Here is a 23,376-nt window from a genome sequence, read left to right on the forward strand (position 1 = left end):
AATCGGTCCAGGGGTCTTCAAGTAATCGAGACATACATAAAAATAAAAAAAATAAAAAAACCGACGAATTGAAAACCTCCTCCTTTTGTGGAAGTCAGTTAAAAATGCCATAAAAAACTCCAAAAAAAATATTCTGTATTTTATACCAATGTATTGCAAATAAAACATCTGACTGACGCTAGAGGTTAATAAAAGTTTTACAGATAGGTGGCGCGGGACGCGGTGTCACTGCAACGTCGTATGCGGGGCAGTCACCCCGAGTTTTGCACTCTATACATTGCGGGTTTGAAACATACTAAATCACTAAAGTAGAAGGCAAAGATTATGCTATTAGATTGTGTTTAAGTAGTATAACAATAGCTTTATGTTTTAGCTAGCGTTCTAATTACAGCCTGTACAGTGTTTCATTAACTTGAACAGTAACAGAAGCTATACACATTTCATGTGGCTACTTCTTCAGAGCTACCGTCGAACTCGAGTTTCACATCGCCTGTCAAACCTTCGACGTCCACCTCGTTCTCCGATGCATTCAACATGTTCAATGTCACCTAGCAAAGAAAATTTGACTTTATAATTATTTGTACATGTATACGCGTATCATGTTTACAATTCTGACGTCTTTATCTAAATTTATAGTCTCTGCATCTTTTTCTCTTTAATATACTTAGATAAAAAAGGGCAGAAAACTAATTTTGAATTAACAACTTAAAATTTCAGTGGTCTCTACAGTGTGGGTTTCTTGACAGATAGGCAGACAGAACTTATGGGTTTCTTGACAGACACGACCGACAGACAGACAGACAGACAGGCAACGAAGTGATCCTATAAAATGGTTCCTTTTTTCTTTCTTTATGAGGTAGGGTTAGAGTTAAAACATATAAGTAAATCTATGTTTTTTTGTAATTATTAAAAAAAATTATGAGAAGGGCAAGCCCTGACGAAAGACAGTCCTAGACTTTAGTAATTTTTTGTCAATCAAATAGATCACTTAGAAATGTATCGCATAATATACATAATAAGTATACTAATATTATGAGCTAGGTAGTAGAAACATGTCAACAGATGTTTTCCATGACAATAGTCTGTGCTTGCTCTTAGAGGTATTTTAATGTTATATATTATGTCTATTATAGAATGTAATTCAAAATCTACTACATATTTAAAGCCAAACTACTTAAGAGAAGTAACCCTGACGCGCTCTTAGTGCTATTCATACAAAAGTAGTTTGATGCACAATTAAAATGAAATTTCGTTAAAACATTCTAGAATCTTCAAAGTTTCCAGTTTCAAAGACCTCTAGTCTTTGAAACTAGAAACTATAGTGGCAGTGCGCAAGTGAGTGCGCAAATACAGCTGCATTCTCTAACACCTTATTCTCATAGCCCGGTTGGACGGAAATCCGACACGACCGGGAAGAGATCAGGCGCAGGTCCGACGGCCTTACGTGCTCTCCGAGGCATGTGCCACTGATATAGGGATGCTAGCGTGCAAGGGTCATTTCTCCTAAATTGGTGCTGAACGCAGCAGGTTCTCTACAAAATCATACAAAAATAAGCTCGAATTACAATAAATTACATAATAATTAAAGAGCTGGCTAAAAAAACGGTGTAATTAGATACACTTGTGATCTTTTTTTTTATTACGAATATTTTTATTTCTTTGATACAATTATTTTTTACCCACTGAATACAAATCTGAAGTCAATTTCTAAGCAAAATGGCCTAAAACTACACTGAAATTATGTCCAGAGTTCATGATTTTGACAAAGGAATTCAAACGAGAACTCATTTGCAAACAAAACAGCTTAAAACTGCGCTAAAATTTAATCCAAAGTTCGTAATTTCGATCAAGTTTCTTTCTTTAGATTTTTGCTCCTCCTAAAATTTTGTTTTGCGTAATTGCACCGTCTTGTTCGCCAGCTTCTTTTTATTTGAACTTTAATAAATGTCTACAAGTGCATGCCGAGTGCGAGGTAAAGATCAACGAAAAATAAATTCAAACTTCACTAACTGAATAATATAATAAAAAAATAAAAATAAACAAAAAACAGCACAACAGAATAGGGTATATGCATGGGGTTCTCTTAACGGACTTCCAAGATAGAAGGAGGTTCTTAATGGGGATCCACCCTGACAATTTATCCCGACAGGTGATGCATAAGGGAACCTGCCCAACCGGCGCGGGGCTGCACCAGGTGCCACTTTACTTCGCCAGGTTGGCGAAGTAAAGTGGCAATTACTTCGCCAATGACCCACCACCCCATTCCACCCGTTGCACTATTGTCGTACCTACTCCTAGCACAAGCTTTACGCTTAATTGGAGGGGAAAGGGGAATATTAGTCAGCATAATAAACTTGGCTAATATTTTTATTTAAAAAAAAATTATAGCTGGGAAATTCGAGTAGCTTTTAAAGTATAATTTTATAAGTGGCAGATTATTAAATAGCACTGGTCAAGGGCATATCCAGAATAATTATATAGAAGGTATAGCTCCATAGTTATGCTAGTTGATAACAACTTTGAGGGTTATAAATGTAGGTTTTTTGTTCTAAAAACTATGAAACATCATAATGATTTTCTTTTAAAATACTACTAAAGTACAACTAATATATGTATATTGTATAACTATATTATTAAACGAAGTGTCACTTCGGACGTAAGATCTTTCTTTCTGCTTTCAATTTTTAATGTATTTCAACCAGATTTTTTCAAAATTCAAAATGCCAAGCCATGAAAAACGTTGGTGCGGAACCCTTCATGTGCAATTCGCACTTGACGGTTTTTTCTCATTCCGGCATTTGAGCACATAACGTGCGATAAGAACCTTTGCTTCGAAAAATACATGCATATACCCAATTGTAAAAAAAAAAAAAAAACAAATCCAGTGATTGGTTTGCATTAGTTAGTGAAGGTTTGAACCTCGGCATTATTTCCTAACACTCCTTGGATGATGGTCAGTGGCGAGACTACCTGGTGGAGCGTGGCTGGCTGCGGGGCGCTGGTCACGGTGCTGCTTACCTGCCGCACAGGTATACCTGCGTCCTCGAATGCCTTCTTCTTTAGGGTTGTTCGGATTTGGGAACTGAAATGTACAGAATTAGACCTTTTAAATCTTATGCTCCTATTGATTAATTATAATTTGGATATCTTTAAAACAAGTAGTGAAGGTGATAATTAAAAGAATAGATACCCGACTGTAGTTTAATTTTCGGGCGGCGCACCATCGTGGTGTGTGGAATTTTTACAAGAGACCTGTCTATCTGTTGAAGATGATGCCGAATGAGAAGGCTGCACTCTACAGCGATTAGATGGGGAGCTTCATAGTAACATGGTCCAGCGAACATTGGTGTCCACATTCTTGTCAATCTTAATCCACTTTAGACACAGTCCGTTTGTTAAAAATTAAACTTGTCTGATAACTCTAAATTATCATTCACATGACAGAGGTAGCTTTAGTACTTAAAGTCTGTTCTAACTAATGAACATAGACAATGTTTGTAGGAGGGATTGCATGTAAAGCGGAAGTCCCTACAACATTGGTTGATAATGATAATGATGCTGATGATGATGAAGCTAGCTGGAGTGTAGCAGTTTTACTCACACTGTCCTGCTCTTTATATGGTGGCTGAGTTTGTTCAGGTCAACAGCGAAGCGATGTACACATGATCGTAGCATGTCAATCTCCTCTTCAGTCCATTTACCCCTAAATAAGAAATTTATATGTTTGAAATAATTAGGTCAATGCACAACAAAGCTGTGATAGCCTAGCGATTAAACCTTTTCGGAAAGTTGGGGATTCTTCCCCAGATACATATCTCTACACATATTTCTACATAAAAAACAAGCTAATAAACAGAGAGACAACAAAGCAAGTTAATGTTACATTGTTTTTGAATTTTAACCTGTTTGAAATTTCAAGCCTCTAGCTCACCGGGAAGTTTATTTAATATCAATTGCAATATTGGTGCCTGGCAGGCAGACTAACAGACTGACAAAAATGCAAGTTAATAAAATTGTGTTAAAAGCTCCTAACAGAATAAAAACTAGTCAAGTGTGAGTTAGACTCACAGAAGAAGGGTTCCATACCATTTAAATGATATAACACTGTGACTTTTTAGCTATTTTTTATTTTGCATGGTGGCCATTTTGATATTTTTATTATTTTTTATTATAACGGCAATAGAAATTCACACTTAAAACTTTAACTCTCTACCTATTATGGTTTACGAGATACAGCCCACTGACAGACAGATGGTGGAGGCTTTAGTAATAGGCACCCTTACCACTTAGGTACAGATCCCTAAGTTGCATAATGTTCTGTAATGATAAACCCTACATACCCAGGCTGAGTGTCTGCCATAGGATGTAGCATCATTGTCATCTCCGATAATTTGTTGAATGCAGTGCCTGCCTCCCGAAATATTTCTCCTACCTGAAACAATATAGACATTTTAAAATACAGATAAAAAAATAGTGATTATAAATTAATATTGACTACCCACACACCACCCAAAGCTCACCCCAATCCTGTTTAAAAGTACAATTAATGGCATATTCTTGACAGGGGTGATAAATCAATACTTGCCCTATCCTGTTGCTTACCACCCACCACATGTATACTGTACAATTGAAAGGTCACCTTTAGTTTGCCTGAATGACCCATTATGTTTTATTAGTATTACAAAGATTGTCATTGTGATATTTTCCTTTTGGTTTTGTTGCATGGATGCGACTGAAAAAAACTACTACAGTAACTATAAAATAGTGAATTTTTTCTGTAACTTTTCCTGATTTAAAATGAGTATTTATTTGTTAAGTGTCTTTGTAAGCCCTTCTCAGTGGAATCTATTTTAGAAACCTGTAATAATCATAATAGACATAACTAAGATACTTATTATTATCCTTCACAAAATAAAATTTTGTAGTTTTCACTAATGATTGTTATTAAGCATATTTAGATTACCTACCTATGTACTTACCTAGAATCCAACAAATGCTTCGAAAAATTTAGTCTATTGTAAGTAGGTACCTATTCTTATTCTATTCTTTTGGATGACACTCTTATACACTTTATAATTTCTAATAATGAGGCTATTTTAGACGCAAGTATACCTAGCTACTTTAAAAGCAAAGGTACTTAAGTGAAAAATGCTTACTTTAGCTGCAGAACTGTTCATATTCGACATGTATCTGGCCGCTTTAATTATCAGTTGATTTGAGTTTTACGTTGAATAAAAGTTAATTATAGTGATAACATTTCATTAATGCACAACCAAATCAAATAAAACAACATTGAATTCAAAATTTCTATATCACAGATCACACTCACAGACCAATTTTATGAGATTAGACAAAGAGTATGTAATCACTACGTTATAAGAGGCAGAACTTACGTACAAAAACGAAAATTGGACTTTGTCTGTGTCGGTGTTAGCTGGCGGGCGTGCTCTGCCTTTTTGGAGTGATTTTTTTTGTTAAATCTGACTGGACAAGCGCTCTAAGGGGGAACTGTGCGTATGTCGGCGAGCGCCGGCACAGACGGGGTCCATACTTGTATGGTTTATTTAACTTGTTACAAACAAGTTACAAATAACTACAAACTTGACATTGGCTAATCTTTGTAAAGCCAGACGAGAAAGAAAAAAAAACGAAAATTATGAAATTATGTATGAGATTGAGATAGATTGCATATTGCATGCTTCAATACCAACATTACATCACTCACACTGAAGAAAGAAAGACAGTACTGCCAACATAACCAAACAAGCAGCTCTGCTAGGGTTCTTCCTAACTTTTTATTTAACAATTGAATTAGTAAGTTTAAAATAAAAGAATTCAAACAGAAAATTGTTTACATTTATAATTATTATAAGATTTCATTCAGTCACTTAAGACAATAGGTACTTACCTATCACCTGAGGTATAAACACAAACTTTAAATAAATATTATTTAGAATAATTAATGTAGTAACTAGTTATACTAGTAGTTTTTTCTCTCTCTGGCTTTACAAAGATTAGCCAATGTCAAGTTTGTAGTTAATTACAAGTTAGGGAAACTATAGCGCTCGCTGACACACGCGCGGCACCCCTTTAGAAAGTTTTCCAGTCAGTTCCACCACAAAAACACCAATAAAACACAAAACCCGGCCACTTTTAACAATAAAAAACACTCCAAAAAGGTAGAGCACGTGCGCCAGCAAATGCCAACACAGACGAAGCCCCAGATAACTATTTATACAAGATTTATACTCAACTAGTGACCAAAGAGTATGTAATCACTACGCTAGTGACTGTGTTAATAGAGCATAAAATTTAAATTGAGTTCATGAGCATCAAATGACAATAACTTTTTTATTTTACTTTTAATTGGTTTTACGGCTCTGGGTTCTAGCCCTTTTAAGCCCGGTAGTTTAAAAATTGTAGTCATTGAGTTTAATGCTGCACTGTGGCTAGTCGCAATATTTCCTTTTCATTCAAATGTCTTGTACACCTAAAATAAAAGTATGCAATGGTCGGAGAAACTATTCATTAGCTATTAAACTTCTAGAAGTGTCAGAAACTGTACCGTCATTAATATCTTGGATGAAACGTAGTGATTACATACTCTTTGTTGGATGGTAGGTAGGTTCAGTCCTACTAGATAAAATGTCTGCATCTTATAGCTATATTTTGCAATAGGTAAATATAGTATTGAGCAGGTAAAGCACAGGTAAACAAGAAAGGTTGCTAGTCCCTGGCCTACAATGGTTTTTGATTCTTTTTCGATGTGCAAACAGGAACGGCTTTTTTAATTTCTTTTTCAGTTAAAATTCGATAAAACTTTACACCATTTTCAAGATATTCCTAAACTTGAGATTTTGTGCAACAACTACGTCCCCCTGTCAATGTCATCCATTGAGCCAAAAAGATCCTTGTCGGACTGTAGTTTGCTTGCCAATTAGATGGCGCCAAAACCAAAATTGCTAGTTTGAAGGTAAAATGAAATCGTCAGTCATTTACGTAGGTACGTACTCAATTCTCCTAATTATATTAAAATTAAAAACAGGTGAGGATCAAAAATTTATTACAATACACGTCACACGTCACGAAACATTCACTTTGTACACTATTTTCACAATATTATGGTTAATAATAATTTAAGTAAAATTACATTTCCTTTACTTTTTTGAAGAGAGGAATGTAAATTCATCTAGAATACAATTTCCTGGACGTTTTACGCAAAAGCAACGATTAAAAATTAGAAATAACATTTTTCAAAACAAAGCGCATCTTATTTTTAAATTAAATATAATTAGATCTAAGTAAATACCATAATTAACGAATTAGCTAAATGCTTCGGATTAAGAACCACTCTTAGACTGAGTTAAAATCGCATGCAAAATTTTACTACACAGCATTATTCATTGGTCTAAGAGCTATTAAATACGAGAAAACAATTTTTGTACGAACCTAACTTTTTAAGGCGTAATATTATTATTAGGTTTATACCTTAATATAAATTGACACTGAAAATTGCAATTGGTGCAAGCTTGTAAGTCATTTGCCTTTTTTATGAATTTCAATGTCTATAAAATTATTTTAATACTTAGGTATACAAATTGTTAGTATGAATATAGAAAGCAAATTCTTTTGATATATAAACTATCTAAAACATGATCTTAATGTAGTAAAGTCCTTCATTTACAACTAAAACAGTGTTTATACTTGCGTTGAAAATTTTGTCAAAAATTTTGCTCTTTTTAAAATATTTTATTGCGGTTACGGTGTTTTATACACCAATTGAAATTTTCGATTTATATACAACAACCTCAGTTCCAGATATTATAACTAGCGGAAAACTGATTTCATATACAAACCAATGAAATAAATAACTACACATTGGACCATATCAAAAATAGAATATTACAGAACAATATAATATACTGATGTATTTAAGAAAGAAATCATACCATTTGAATGTCCCAATAAAATAAACAGAATTATAATGGAAGTTACAAAAAATACTATTAGAAAATATTAGACAGTAAAGCAGCTCCAATAGTTATAAAAACTATTAAGTAGTTACCATAAAATTATAATCATCTACATAATATGTAACAACAATCGTCTTTCTTTACGCACTTACATAAATTCTTGTTTTTAGGGTTCCCTACCCACAGGGTAATAACGGAGCCCTATTAATGTCACTCTGCTGTCTGTGCCCGCCGATCACAGGTCTGAAATATTGTTATTTGATGTAGAACATTGACTTAAAACTAAATATTGAATAACAAATTCAATTAAATTATTTTACAAGGAGCTCCCAAGTCCCTACATGAAAAAGAAGCTGTTTTTTTTACCCTAGAATCATTGTTTAGAGCTCATTGAGTAGAGTACGAATATTTTTTTTTATCTTAAAAAATAAAGAAATGCCATCAAAGTTGTCAGTTTTAGACCATTTTTGTGACAGGGGCTATCTCAAAAACTAGACTAGTTAGAAATATGAAATTTCGGTATGTATCATATACTGTATTTAAACAACTGAAAACAATGATTTATGAAATAGTTTCTAACCTGTGACCAAACTAAACATTTTTTGGATTTTCCTTTTACGGTTTATTGTGATGTTCTACTTGTAGCTCCAATCAGAAATATTTCATACACCCAAAATGTAATATTCATAAATATGTACGGAACCCTAAAACTCGCACTTGACCGTCTCTTTAAATTAAGTATTAATAAAAAAAACGTGTGAACAGAGTGAATAAAATGTACATCGTATAATTAATTAATGTTTGTCACAATCATACCATTCACTTAATAACATCGCAAATTATATTGATTATAATATTTGAGCGAGTTCCAAACTAATTTCGATAAACGTTGCACAATCATCTCGTTGGTTATATACTATGACCAACGAGAAGCAATACTTTTGCATTAACTTAGCATGTACCGTACTGTAACATATTTTTGTTCTAATTCACCAAGCAAACTTAAATGTGCTGAAATACTATATCTCATATCTGTCTGCTTTTTTACATCAAACAAAAGAGAGAATCTATCTCGGGCAGACAGGATCAAAGACAGATTGCATTTTATTTTTAAAAACAACTATCTATCAACTAGTATTAAAATAATATGTTAGTTTATGCATGCTTGCCTGTTACTGTTGTTTTAAACTACGGAAAGGCCGTGAGTTTACTACCAGATAGTTATAAAATACACATTTAACATTTGCTTATTCTTTGTCATTTACTTCTCAAAAAACTATATTTCTATTGTTGTGTGGTCAAAATCTGTTTAATCAATTTTGAAGTACATAATATTATTAGGTACACGGCGATCAATATCAAGATTGCATGTCAGATTAGATCACAATTTTTCTTACTCTAAATAAATAAACTTAAAAATTTAATTTTAATATATTATGTTTGCCATCTGTTTTGTATGACGAAAAACAATTCAGATGAATGATTGTAAAAGAAATGTTTATAATACAAAGAAATAGTTAAAAAAATACAGGATCATGTTATAAAAATTGGTTTGTCCTTCAATCACACTGCGATGGAGCAATGTGACTTTTTGCGTGGAAATAGTTAAGAAGAAGAAGACCTGGAGAGTGATATAAGCTATTTTTCATCCCGGAAAATTGAGTTCCCACAGAATTTTCAAAACTTCAAAATCCACGCAGACATTTGCAGGCATCACTAGTGTTATTATAATATTATACAATAATTTTAACTAATCATACAACATTTACAAGCACATTTTAAATATTAAACTGGTATTGTATAATCAAACTATTTATTTACTCTTGTAGTTATGCATATAAAATACGGAAATGAAAAACAACCATAATAGTAAATAAAAAATATAAGAAAAGAAAAATAAATGAGATATTGAATTAATTTATTGAATAGAAATATGTTGTAGTGGCAAAATTACCTACAAAACTGTATACTAGCAATGATCCTTATAATTCATCTCGCAGGAGAGTGTATCTGTTCTTAGATGGTGCAAGTTTCTTGAATGTGGACTCTGGTGGAGTGGTCACCTTTATGTCTGCGTTGGGCACCACATTTGGTGCATCAGTGCCATAATGGAATTCTCTGCAAACAAACAAGATATTTAAATGTAATCTATAAATGGACATACTAAACATTTTATATCTCTAGATATATTAACTAGATGATGCCCGCGACTTCAGCCGCGTGGATTTCGGTCTTTTAAAACTCTGTGGTTTTCTGGGATAATAAGTTGTCTATGTCAATTTCTTGGATGCATGCTAACTCTGTACCACATTTCATATAATTCGGTTAAACAAATGGCTCTTTAAGAATCCAGTGGCAATTCTTTGATTTTCCAGTACAAAAAGTAGCCCATGTATGTACATCCTCAGGATGTAACCTATTTCTATAGCTAACTCTGTACCTCATCAAAATCGGTTGAACTGTTGAGCTGAGAAAAGCTAGCAGACAGACAGACTTTCGCATTCATATTAATCTTAATCTTACTAATATTGTAAATGTGAAAGTGTGGATGTTTGGATGTTTGTTACTCAATTACGCAAAAACTACTGGACGGATTTGGCTGGAAATGGAGATAGATTATACCCTGGATTAACACATAGGCTACTTTTTATCCCGGAAAATCTTTGATTTCAAACGGGATTTTGAAAAACGTAAATCCACGCGGACAAAGTCACGCGCATCAGCAAGTGATGAATGAATTATAATTATGTAGGTCATAAAATACAGACTGATTATGATTAGGAACAAAATAAATAATGAACCTTCTGACCTGTGAAGTTTCCCGGAGTATAAATCTTGGAGGAATTCCTTGAGTTTTCCAGGTTTCTCCATATCCTTGTAATCTGGGAAGAGGTACATGTGCCGGAATGAGTCGATGGCGATCAAGGGCAGATCTGACAGCGACTTGCCGAGGTGATGCAGAGGATGTTCAAACCTTATGCCGTCAGCCGTTAGGAAGTTTATGTTTTCTGCAAATGGAAGATAAAATAATTTTTATAATATATGCATATAATAATATATAAAAATTCTGCTTCCATATGTTTGTGGCTGTAAAACCCGAAAAGTACTTGATGGATTGATTTGTAATATTTACACAATGTTACATTTCTATATGGAAGCGTTTTTATATACTTTTTATTTCATAGTTACCAGAGGTACGAGATTTATGCATATTTTACTTCTCTGATAATTAAATACAGACTGAACCACAGTGAAGTGTGGCTGGATTTAACTAAAAGCTTACATATAGAATTTCCCATCCTGCAGTAGTATTGAAATTGAAGTATTGATACTAGTGAAATAGGAATGCTTGAGGAGTAAATGTACCTACTGAAAGGTATCCTTACATGTATTTCAAACACTAGACTCAGCACTTTGGTCATATAAAAAACGCAAATATGAAAAACAGACCATGAAAAAAAGTTCAAAAGGTTGGATGAACCAGATAAAAGACTCCTTCATTCTCCTGTCTATTGTAGATGTTATATACCTATGCCATGATTATGATGAGACATTGTGTACCATAATTACAGTAAATACACCATTAAGCTAAGGTAACAACAGTAAAAAATGTTGATGATACCGGTGATAATTCCCAGTAGCTAGTCTAGATTTACCAAAGAATAATTATTATTGTACAATACCATATTGTACCATAATACAAAATGTAAGACCACTTAATATTATAACAGAAAAAATTCTGGCTAAATTGTTTCCCTTAATAGGATTTTATCAGTAGCAACATGATATCCTGCTCTTAATCACTAAAAGGTAATTTGAAAATACAATTTGCATAACTATCACAAGAATTAAAATTTTAAATTAAAAAGCATACTAACTTAATTATATGGATGATGCAAATAATATTATTTCTTTTTGAAAAAGAGGTATAGGTGGCTAGAAAGATTATGATATTTTTTACCTTTAAGCTACTAAATTAAGTTCAATGTAAACTACATTAAACTTAATTAATTAGAGGGAAAAAGGAAAAACGGAACCCTTATAGAATCACTTTGTTGTCTGACTAGCTGTCTGTCTGTCCGTATGTGGTGTCCTTCAAGAAAATCTATAGGATACTACTTCCTGTTGACCTAGAATCAAGTAAACGAAATTTGGCAAGTAGGTAGGTCTTATAGCACAAGTAAAGGAATAAATCCGATAACCGTAAATTAGTGGTTACATCACAAAAAAAAATTAAAATGTGTTCATGAACAAATAAAATTTAGTATTTTCAATTTACAAAGGAAGATAATTATACCAAGTTGGGTATCATATGAAAGGGCTTTACGCGTACATTTAAAACAGATTTTTATTAATTTTTATGCAGAATAGTTTTTGGTATATCATGCAAAATGTCAGAAAAAATATCTGAGTACCCTTGGTGCGCGAGTCTGACTCGAAAGTCGCACTTAGCCGGTTATTTCTATCATTTAAACATTTCATATTTAGTCTATAGATAGACTTAGGTATGGCCTAAATCAATAATCAAATTATTCTTAAACAGTCAATGGCCACATTGTTATTTGGTCAGAAATGGTACATAGTCTTTTTGCAAAAAAAGACAGATTACAGATAGGATAGATTGATTAATTTTAATTTCGGCCATAGGTAATCCCACCCATGCAAAGGTCATGTCAATAATATGTTAAAACTTCCAACATACGTTTTTCAGATTCAAGTTCTCTTCTGACAATTTCTTTGTATTTCTTCACACTCTCTGTGTCAGTGGGCTTATGGAACAGGATAAGGAATGGCAATCCTTCTTCAGTCAGTTCCTCTGCATTTTCAAATGTGATTTCACGCACAAGTGGGATACATTTCTGTTGCACCCAAGTGTATAGTTCCTCAAAGTTGAGCAATGATCCATGGAATGTCTCATCGGGTTCAACTGATCTTTTTTTGTCCGTTCTGAATACAACAATAGGCTGGCCTGTAACATTTAAAAACTATATTAACATCTTTTTATATTTACTTGTTCCTTATTTAAAAATAATTGGAATAGAAAGTGCAAATTCACAGAATTCATGATGATAAATAAATAATTATTATGAGATGGTAATTGTCATTAAGTACGAAGGGTACTTTGTATTTAATGTAATACTTAATGTAGTGGCTCTCTAATGAGAAGGCTAATGAAGATAATATCTAAGTACGAAAGAAAGAGACGGTAAAGTTTATTCCTGTTGTTTGGTACAATGAGTGCATGTGCTTGTGACGTGTGACACATTGTTATTTTGAGTAATCTGATTATGTATTTTATTGACACATTGGTTTTTTTAATGGACAAAACAAATACACAAGAATACAAACATTATTTTTAAATGCAGGATCCTACAATCCCAGAGTTGATTAATAATATAATTTTTAACACCCCAAATTGCACTGCCTATTCCTGGTATGATACCTTTTCCTATATATCCCTGGCCATAACAAAAGAATCTCATGATTACAGTTCTATCATAACAATGGCATAACTAACAATGGTTGCTAACAGAAATATAAGGTCAAGGCGATTATGACCTAAGATAACAGTGTTATCCAAGTAAATAATCAATGACAAGGTTTTAAACAACTTGAAATCTACAAAATATTAAATCTCTTGGGTTTACTGATGATGTAAATAATTTATCACCTTTAGCTCACTTTCATTTACTTGTAAAATTGACCCATTGATATTTAAAATTCTAAAGTGTACCTACTTTGATAAAGGTACTTTGGCTTTAATACCTGGCGGATGCATTTGCTGTGAAGCTTCACCAAATCCTACGTGGAACAGACATTCATCTTTAAGGCTGGCTGCCACTTTACGGAAGACATCATATTCAGGCTGGTCTCTTCGGTCCATGTAGCCAATAATATGCCTCTTTTCCTCACTCAGGTCATGAAGCTCTTTTAGATGGCCAAATGTGATAACAGGATCAGTTAACTGCTTTTTAATAAACTCTGCGAATGCTTCAACAGAACGCTGGCCTGTAAATAATAATATTTTAATTATTACAAGTAAAATTGAAGAGTAATGAAGAAAGCCACGCAAATTAACATCCAAGGTTCCTTCCAAATCAAATCAAATCAAAATCAAATCAATTTTATTTGCTTAAATGCAGGTTAAAATAGTTATTATAAATTTGTTTTGGTATCACCACATTTGCCATGGAATGGCATGAAAATTACGTACGTGAAACATTAGAAGTTAACATCACTCAAAGTCCATAGTATCTACTCAATTTTAAATCAAAAAATTCCTCAAGCTCATAAAAATTGAGCATGTTAAGCCATTTAAATAGTCCAGTTTTGAATCTATTTAAAGGCAATAATTTGATGTTATTAGGGATTTTGTTAAATATTTTAATACACAACATGACACAAGTTTTTACAAAATACTTAGTCCTAGTTCAAAACTAAACGATCAGGATTTCTATTGCTGCTTGATAGCGATCTTGCAAATACGAAGAGAACCATTTTAACACTGGACCTCTTATACCTATGGTTTCCAATTTACTAATTAGAATATTGTGTCTTACGAAGTCAAATGCCCTTAGAAAGGTCTAGGACCTAGAAGAAAGTCCTGTGGTAGTTTTTTTTGAGTCTGTATTACAAAGAACAACTTCTAGTAGAGTATAAATAGCTAGTGTTGTAGATTTAACTTTTTGAAACCCGAACTGTTCTTTTTCTATAATGTCATATTTCTGGCAATATTCCAATAGTCGAATAAGCATGCTCTTTTCAAAGATTTTTGAGAATATGGGGATGAGTGTTATAGGCTGATAACTTGCAATGTAATGCCTTCAAGCCTTAACAAGAAAAACTATGTTGTATAATGTGTATAAAATTAGTTCTCACGCACCATTTTAACTTTGTGTCAAAAATCATGTCAATTGTATGATTTTAGTCCCTATTTTAAAGGTACTTTTGGCATGATGGTTGACCCATACAGTTAAAATGGCGCATGAGAAGTCATTTTGTACAGATTATAACAATCGTCAGTCACTAGATACAAATATGATGGTGACATTAAATTAAGACTTCTTCTTTTTAGCTGATTTTCACATTAAGATGCTTATTGAACTTTTCAGAAATGAATAAATTATCTCACCAACTCTGGGTAGTTAATATAATACAGTTTTTAGAAACAAAATATAATATTATATATTATTTTAATAATTAAAATTGCTAATTTTTTAAACAATCAGGTTTTTCAAGGTCCAACACACATGTTACATGTTTAACCTAAAGACCAATTATGTTACAATTACTTAATGATTTTTTCAAGTTTATGTATATTTTATGAGCAACTGTGCATACAAATGTAGAATATGTGCCATTTGTATACCATTACTATTATCATAATCTATTTTATTAATACCTATCATTTTGTTGTATTTGGTCTCAGTGTTAAGAGCCAATTCACATTTGCAAAACCAAAATAATATTCCTGCTTATTTTTAGTAATATTATTTTTACCACACAACCTTAAAGCTGACATGCCATGATGTTCTTGCTGAATAATTCAAATTACCTCTGTACTCCTTTTTAGCTGGCGAACCATTTCTAAACAGCTTAAGAGTTGGGTACTTAGATATATGAAATCTCGTTGCAATTGCCCCTTCCTTGTCACAGTCTACTTTTCCCATCACCACTTTGCCAGGGTCGTAACCGGCTTTCGTTACTTCATCAGCTGCATCGTCAAATATTGGCATCAGCATATTGCTGAATCTACACCACTCAGCATAAAAATTTATAAACACCACTTCGTTGGACGCTAAAACAAATTAAGAGACATTAATTCTCTGATATGAATACAATATTTTTTTCATAATAGGCCGAGACTTACCTAACACCATATCTAAATTGCTCTGAGTAATTTGAACAGCACCGCTATCAGTAGGATTGTAAAAACTGTGGCAGATCTAAAACATAACAATTTAGTGCGAAAAGCAATTAGTTAACTATAATTTAATATACCATAAAATCAACAAGCAAATTGATACGTGTACCACTGAAAAACTCTAGAATTTTTACTCACCAATATCACGATCGTTGCTAAGATTTTATAACTAAACATGTTTTTTAAATCTCTGTACATTTCTAAGTAAAACAATTAATGCTAAAATGAAGCGGGCGTCAATAATTTTAATAAAATAAAATGCGGCTTTTCTTTCAATCACCAAATTGAGACCTGAGACACCACAGAGTACAGACCACCGACCAGAAACAAAAGGTACAGACCACAGAACATTATTACTTACCCTGTACAGACCATTGACAAAGAGTATGTAATCACTACGCCAATAGGTCATCACCAAAGAGTATAATAATCAGTACGTAACCACTGAAAAATACTTTTTTATTTATTTATTTTACAGCCCTGGATATCACTCTTTTAAGAGCTTACTAAGAACTTAACCATAAAACTATAGATTTTTTTTAAACTGGCTTTACGGCTCTGGATTCTAGCCATTTATAACCGACTTTCTCGATGATGGTGACCAATCATCTCTCACCCGCACTGAGGGCACGCGCGGGTGTACCCTCATTCCCCGATTACTGCGTAAGTAGCGTACTGCGAATGTACTCTGCGCCGATTACCATCTCGACCTGACGCGAACTATAGGATAACCTGCTCTCGCTAATGAGTAGATAACGTATGTTTCTTTGTGAACTTTTCGATGTTAAGATGGGTGAACTCATACCTACCTACACATACCCATCGCTATACCACTAGACTAACAAACTATGTTATTCTTGAGCCTTCACAACAAGACAACCTTTTCCATTTGTTAGTGTGGACCACATAATATTATATTTTTAATGGTAAGTTGAAGGTTCATAAATCATAATGCGGAAATAAAAAACATAATTATATAAACCTATCAAAAAACATTTTATTGGACGGAATGTGTATGAATGGATTATGACTAAAAGTGAACAATTTTTACCCTAAAAAGGATAAATGCACAAGCAGTAACATTGTTACTTTGAATTAAAATTAGACTTATTGTTAAGCTTTTCAACTTTTATCATTTTATCATTTTCATATTTACCTATGAGATTTCTTTCCTATTAAATCCTTAAACCTACTTATGATAACTAAAATGAAATACATATACTATCAGAAAAACAATGGTTGAATGGAATATTATTATCTAAAATCTAAATAGTTATAATATTATATTCAATTGGAAAAAAAAATGTTAACAACATTATTCTAGATATAAGTAGAATTTATTAAGTTCTTTATTGATTTCATTTTTGTTGCTGCATCAATAAAATACTTAATTTCAATATTAATTTTCTTTGCTGCTTTGCTATGAAAGCTGTCCATCATTCACCATCTTGCAATAAAGATGACTCACTTGCGATATATGCATATTTTTGTCATACTTACACAATTAATAAGTAAAACAGAATGGCCCATTTCCATTGTTCCAGCCCAGTAATGATAGAATACAGTGTATTCTATCATTCCAGTCCGTTAATGCTATGTAATAAATCCAGGGCATGATATTTATCTACATTAGTTATTCCATTAATTTAAGAGCCGTTGATTTATAAAGACTATAATATATAGTGATAATGATTTAAAGGACTTAACATAACATAAGGTACTTAACATGTTAACAAACTAATTTAATTTTTAAAGCTATCACTGGAATGGGTGCACTGGATTTAAAAGTAGGCCAGTTACTGGGATGCATCCCTTACTGGATTCAGTGCATTTCAGAATTGGTTTAGATTAGTTATTCTACTTGCGATCCAGCACTGAATTTGATAGCTGGACTGGAATGCTACTGGTATAATGGAAACAGGCCAATATTATATACATAAACATTATAAAAGTATTAAAAAATATAAAAAGGCACTCATATGTAATTACTAACTGCATTCAAATTGATTCATTTTTCACTGTAAATAATAGTCAAAGTTAAATAACTGTAAGCATGCCAATAGTGCTATTCCTAATAAAACAGTGTGTGTAGGCTTCATAGTTTCACTTCCACTCTGTAAAAAAATGAAAAAAACCTGTTTGTAGTTTGATGCATACTTATAACTAGAATTAGGAATCAGCTTAGCTTATATTACTACTAGCTGACGCCCGCGACTTCGCCCGCGTGGATTTAGGTTTTTCGAAATCCCGTGGGAACTCTTTGGGTTTCCTGGATAAAAAGTAGCCTATGTACTAATCCAGGATATTATCTATCTCCATTCCGAATTTCAGCCAAATCCATCCAGTAGTTTTTGCGTGAAGGAGTAACAAACATACACACACATACAAACTTTCGCCTTTATAATATTAGTGTGATACCATATGTGAGTGATTATAAGAAATAATTATAGTTAATTAATGGTAATTTACAAAAGTGTTGTAATTACTAGATTTGTAGCCCCTGCAATGGGAATCAAAACAATAATTTAAGTTTTCAAAACCTGACTGCTAATTGCACTCAAAAACCTGACTGCTAATTGCACTGTATCAGGTCTCTACTCAACTCTAAGCTCTAAACAATGATATCCCACATGCTAGGCTAAGCAAAAAAATTTTTCAGCTTCCTTTTCATGTATGGGAGCCCCCTTGAAAAGTAATTTAATTGAATTTTTAATTCAATATTTGGTTTTGGATCAACATTCTACACCAAGTACCAAAATTTCAGGTTTGTAACTCATTTTATCTACGAGCTCTAGCTCGATCATAGGTCTCTAGACCTATGATCCGCGGACATACAGACAGACAGCAGAGTGATATTAATAGGATTCCGTTTTTACCCTTACGGTATAGTACGCAAAAAAGGGATAATAAAATACTCACAATAATATAATAGTTGCAACGGTCACCTCTGCAACAGTCAGAGCAAATCCAATCTTGATACCAAATATGAGTGCATAGAGGCATATAATGTTGCCTAGTTGTAGCACATTCAGTTTTGTTTGAACATCTTTTTGATATGTAATACTGTTTCTTAGCACCTTGTGACCAATAGGGAGTACTTCCCCACTTTATTTCAGTTAAACAAACATCTTGATTGTATTCACAAGTTTTGATAGTTTTTACACACTTTTCAGTGTTATCTTCTTGATTTTCACACACATAGCATTCGAGACTTTTTACTGCAAAAAGTATTATAGATGAGATTATTGTGAAAATTTCAGTTAAATTAATTTCATAAATATATCTTAATACAATTTAAATACCTCCAACAAAATAAATAACTGTTAAAATTGTAAGCATCCATACAATTTGATTTACAAACATATTCTAGTCGTTGCTAAATCACACTGGCTTCGAAGTTATTAAAATTGAATAGCTCGTTAATTAAAAGTTGTTAAATTTAAAAAAATTAAAAATTCAATTCCTGGGGTGTGGCAAAAATCAAAATAGTAAATACATAGTAACCAGAGTATTTATTTTTTTCTCTCTCGTCTGGCTTTACAAAGATTAGCCAATGTCAAGTTTGTAGTTTTTTGTAACAAGTTAGTTAAACTATACAAGTATGGACCCCATCTGTGCCCGCGCTCGCCGACATACGCACGGCACCCCCTTAGAGCGCTTTCCAGTTAGTTTTAACAAAAAAAAACACTCCAAAAAGGCAGAGCACGCCCGCCAGCTAACACCAACACAGACGAAGTCCACCAAAGAGTAGGTATGTACTGGTACTCACTACTCACTACGATAAAGCACAGATAACTATTATACTAGTCACAGACATAGTATATAAGCTATGGACTCACGTCTGGACATGGACGTACTTTTGCTCTATTTTTGAGGCAAAACCTCAGACAAACAACCCATACGATCTTTGCTCAGGAGTGCCAACTGAAAATATTAATAGTCCATTTTTAATGTGTGTCGAGCCTAATGGACTATAAAATATAATATACTGTGGTACTGTCAGCTGATTAGGGACATAAAATCAAAATACTCTTTGGTTGTCACTGTCAGCCAGTCAGAGACGTCACGTCACTTGTTTGTTCATTTGTTGTCATCACAGACCACGAATGGTTGTCATAATGATAAAATGTGAATATGATGTGAATTTAGAAATTTAATTGCAGAAAATACACATAAATAAATAAACCAATAGTTGTGGGTAATATTTAATTAAACACATGGAAGGCGTTTTATGGAAATGGACAAACTATTGGAATGGTAAACAGGCGAAAGTAGTTTATTGATGTAATTCGTGAACAATATGTTATGATTTATTAAGATTATTTTTATTACAGGTTGGCAAACCAGATGGTTTGTTTTAGAGAATGGAATTTTATCATACTACAAGTCGCAGGAAGAAGTCAATCAAGGGTGCAAAGGTTCAGTGAAAGTGTCTGTTTGTCAGATCAACGGTATGACTACAAATTCTTTTGAACCTCTCACGAAAAACCTTAAGGTAGATTTACAGGTACGCGGCATTAAAAACGCACGACAAGGTCTGAGCATAATATTAAAATTACGACCTAGACAATATAAGTGCGAGTCGCGGTCACTTACCTTAAATGCTTCCTAAATTATATTATTACAATTGTTCATAGCCCACACATGTTTAATTTAATTTTTATGAACTGAATTATATCCATAACCAATATTTGTCAGTGTAACTAAAATATTTATTAAAATGAGAATAAATGATAATTTTTATTAAAATGAGATTTTTTTGCCAGGAAGAGATCGTAAGGTAGCACTGCCTATGTTTTTGTTTTGCTTTTTTATGTGTTTTTTCTCTACTAATTTTGTGGTGTACAATAAAAGTATATTCATTAATTCATTCTAATAATAATTAATATTACTGTTACTTAATCAGTAAATAAAACTTATTTATTTTACAGTGAACAATATTGATAACACTCGCATGGATTTGGTTATACCTGGGCAGCAACATATGTACTTGAGGGCACCTTCACCACAGCATAGACAAAAATGGCTTGTTGCTTTAGGTAGTGCTAAGGCATGTGTAGAATCCTTAGTGGATACCAAAGGTAAACTTTTTGACTAACTTTGTTGCATATTGAACACTAGCTGATGCCCGCAGCTTCGCCCGCGTGGATTTAGGGTCTGAAATCCCGTGGGAAAGTTGTCACAAAGTTCCTCTATCGCTTAAAAAAAAATTACGCAAATCGGTTCAGAAATCTCGGAGATTTCGGTGTACATAGGAAGAAAAACACAACTCCCTTTTTGAAAGTCGGTTAAAAAAGTAGCCTATGTTACTCCCTGATCAATCCTCTACTTGTCTGTGAAAACCCCGTCAAAATCGGTCCAGCCGTTCCGAAGATTAGCCTTTTCAAACAGACAGACAGACAGACAAAAATTTTAAAAACGTGTGATTCAGTGTTGGTATCGTTCAAATAACCATATGAGCTTAATATGAGGTAGTTATTTCGAAATTACAGACAGACACTCCAATTTTATTTATTAGTATAGATAGAATGTATGTTGTGTGTGAGTGTGTACTGTGTAGCTTTTAGGTCAAGCTAGACCTATGTATGAGTTATGACTTTAGCAGTCAATTTCAGATTTTTATCAAATAACAACTCATCAACAAATGTGTTATCAAAACAACATTGCTTTTACGGATATCTATTATTGAACAATAACTTTTTTGTTGAAGCCCAATCCTAATCTTTGTATGAAATATCAAAAAGGTCATGTAAACATGTTATGCTTATGATAAAAGGAAATTAATCGGCTCACTTAATTTGTTGCTTTTAATTTGATTTTAATGTTCATTACAGGGACCTGTTTAGAAGACTCGCTGAGTCACAAAAAGTCTGAATTGCATTTGTATTGTGATTTATTAATGCAACAAGTGCATGCTGTTAAAAGTGCTGCTAATGAAGAAGGAGGCCCAGCAATACAGGTACCTATATTAAAAACACGTTATCTATACATATAATAAAATTGTAGAAAAGTGGTGTCTGTACAATGGAAATATATAAAAAAAAGTAGCAGAGGTTGTTATTATATCGATGCCGAACCCGATTTTGTAATTAAATTTTTTTTGTCTGTTTGTCTGTGTGTTTGTGCACGCTAATATCAGAAACGGCTTATTCGATTTAGATACGGTTTTCACTAATATATTGTAGTAAGCTTCACTTAACATTTAGTGTTTATTTCATGTCAATCGGTTCATAAACAAAAAAGTTATGTCAATTTAAAGAATCACGGCGAACATTTTTAACGTACATGCTGCCCGAAAAGTCACTATTCCACGCGAACGAAGTCGCGGGCACAGCTAGTATTAAAAAAAATCTTATTTGCATCTGTATTATAAGAAAAACTACTATTGCTGTTGAGAAATAATTAAGCATAAAGAATTTTAGAGAAAAAAATTATAAAACCAAAAACAAAGTTTTTTTTTATATCCTTACAGTACTTTTATAAAAACTAATGTTTGTCTGGTCTGTTTTTCCTTTGTATTCGCACAATCGTTCATCTGGTTGAGTTGAAACCTTGTACAGTTATTCTTGGGACTTGTGTTAAGGTTTCTGACATAGTATCTACCATCAACATACAATGCTATTCAAACAAAGCTAGTTGATAATGATTATGCTGTCCTAAATTGACAATAATAATTAATCAAAAGTTAGTTTTTGAAGTAAAATGTTACAAGAATTATGTTTGAACAATTACAGCTACTGTTATAATTGGATGAACATTGATCACTGTATTTGTTTATGACTGTTGCTAACAGGTGTCTTTCTGTATGTGAACTGAATGAGAGCTATGAAGTTGCCTTTTGATCTTATTCAATTTTAACTATTTTTCAGAAAATTGAAGATGCTTCCAGTCTCCTGACTGCAACATGTGACACATTTATAAGAACCCTTGAAGATATAATGAAACTAACTAACAACACTGTCACCAACACTTCATATGAAATGCCAGTTCCTAATTTACCTGTTACCAAAACTAGTGGCAGTACTAAGAACCAGAAACCAAATGTAGGCAGGTCTTTGTCCCAAGAGAGTAGATGAGGTAAAATAAATTCTTTTGTTAAAAAAATGTACTTCATGTAGTACTTAAAAATTTCTTGTAAAGAAGCTGTCAAGTCACATTACATATTGAAATAGTTCAAGCGAAGGTGGAATTCTCATGTAATGTGTCCTTTTGGGCTTAGGCTTGTAAATAGTTATGTAGTGCAATATTGTAAAAGCCTGATTTTTAATATGCAGATTATTTTGTTATCCATACTAATATTATGAATGCAAAATTGTGTGTCTGCCTCTGTTACTTTTTCACGGCTCATCTGTTTATCTGATTTTGAAGAAATATATATGGAGATAGCTTGCACTTCAGAGGACATAGACTACTTTTTGTCACTTTTTTTTTTTACACAGGAAATTAAAGAGTTCCTAAGGGATTTTTAAAATGCCTAAA

At 32.9% G+C, this 23,376-nt stretch overlaps 4 protein-coding genes across 9 annotated transcripts; 1 reads left to right on the forward strand and 3 right to left on the reverse strand.

Moving 5' to 3' along the window:
- Positions 1 to 68: 68 nt before the first annotated feature.
- Positions 69 to 5,350, reverse strand: LOC123881026 (chromatin complexes subunit BAP18-like). Of its 3 annotated transcripts, none has more exons than XM_045929549.1 (5): positions 5,157 to 5,350; positions 4,341 to 4,432; positions 3,602 to 3,703; positions 2,920 to 3,082; positions 69 to 548 (listed from the first exon to the last, which is right to left on the reverse strand). In XM_045929549.1, the coding sequence occupies exons 1-5, from the start codon at positions 5,184 to 5,186 to the stop codon at positions 441 to 443; spliced, it is 495 nt and encodes a 164-aa protein (XP_045785505.1). In that variant the 5' UTR covers positions 5,187 to 5,350; the 3' UTR covers positions 69 to 440. The 3 variants fall into 3 exon arrangements, with proteins under 3 accessions (XP_045785505.1, XP_045785507.1, XP_045785506.1); XM_045929551.1 differs by having other exon boundaries at positions 3,019 to 3,082; positions 5,157 to 5,349; XM_045929550.1 differs by having other exon boundaries at positions 72 to 548; positions 2,971 to 3,082; positions 5,157 to 5,348.
- A 1,696-nt stretch (positions 5,351 to 7,046) lies between these two features.
- LOC123881020 (endoplasmic reticulum resident protein 44) lies at positions 7,047 to 16,219 on the reverse strand. 2 transcript variants are annotated; one of them, XM_045929540.1, is made up of 8 exons: positions 16,036 to 16,219; positions 15,844 to 15,919; positions 15,529 to 15,771; positions 13,740 to 13,982; positions 12,676 to 12,942; positions 10,783 to 10,981; positions 9,928 to 10,091; positions 7,047 to 8,216 (listed from the first exon to the last, which is right to left on the reverse strand). In XM_045929540.1, exons 1-7 carry the CDS (start codon positions 16,093 to 16,095, stop codon positions 9,956 to 9,958), a joined length of 1,224 nt encoding a protein of 407 aa, XP_045785496.1. In that variant the 5' UTR covers positions 16,096 to 16,219; the 3' UTR covers positions 7,047 to 8,216; positions 9,928 to 9,955. The 2 variants fall into 2 exon arrangements, with proteins under 2 accessions (XP_045785496.1, XP_045785495.1); XM_045929539.1 differs by having other exon boundaries at positions 7,047 to 10,091.
- On the forward strand, positions 11,818 to 23,129 carry LOC123881025 (pleckstrin homology domain-containing family A member 3-like). Of its 2 annotated transcripts, none has more exons than XM_045929547.1 (6): positions 11,818 to 11,833; positions 20,035 to 20,154; positions 20,232 to 20,348; positions 20,829 to 20,978; positions 21,732 to 21,856; positions 22,767 to 23,129. In XM_045929547.1, the coding sequence occupies exons 2-6, from the start codon at positions 20,115 to 20,117 to the stop codon at positions 22,971 to 22,973; spliced, it is 639 nt and encodes a 212-aa protein (XP_045785503.1). In that variant the 5' UTR covers positions 11,818 to 11,833; positions 20,035 to 20,114; the 3' UTR covers positions 22,974 to 23,129. The 2 variants fall into 2 exon arrangements, with proteins under 2 accessions (XP_045785503.1, XP_045785502.1); XM_045929546.1 differs by lacking the exon at positions 11,818 to 11,833 and adding an exon at positions 19,955 to 19,975 and having other exon boundaries at positions 20,007 to 20,154.
- On the reverse strand, positions 16,870 to 19,396 carry LOC123881027. 2 transcript variants are annotated; one of them, XR_006799395.1, is made up of 4 exons: positions 19,200 to 19,396; positions 18,817 to 19,115; positions 17,632 to 18,011; positions 16,870 to 17,598 (listed from the first exon to the last, which is right to left on the reverse strand). XR_006799395.1 is itself a non-coding variant. In XM_045929552.1 (3 exons), the coding sequence occupies exons 1-3, from the start codon at positions 19,258 to 19,260 to the stop codon at positions 17,913 to 17,915; spliced, it is 459 nt and encodes a 152-aa protein (XP_045785508.1). In that variant the 5' UTR covers positions 19,261 to 19,396; the 3' UTR covers positions 16,870 to 17,912. The 2 variants fall into 2 exon arrangements, 1 of the variants encoding a protein (XP_045785508.1); XM_045929552.1 differs by having other exon boundaries at positions 16,870 to 18,011.
- Positions 23,130 to 23,376: the final 247 nt, after the last annotated feature.

The sequence above is a fragment of the Maniola jurtina genome, chromosome 3 (assembly GCF_905333055.1).
Source record: "Maniola jurtina chromosome 3, ilManJurt1.1, whole genome shotgun sequence".
Classification (NCBI taxonomy): Eukaryota; Metazoa; Arthropoda; class Insecta; order Lepidoptera; family Nymphalidae; genus Maniola; species Maniola jurtina.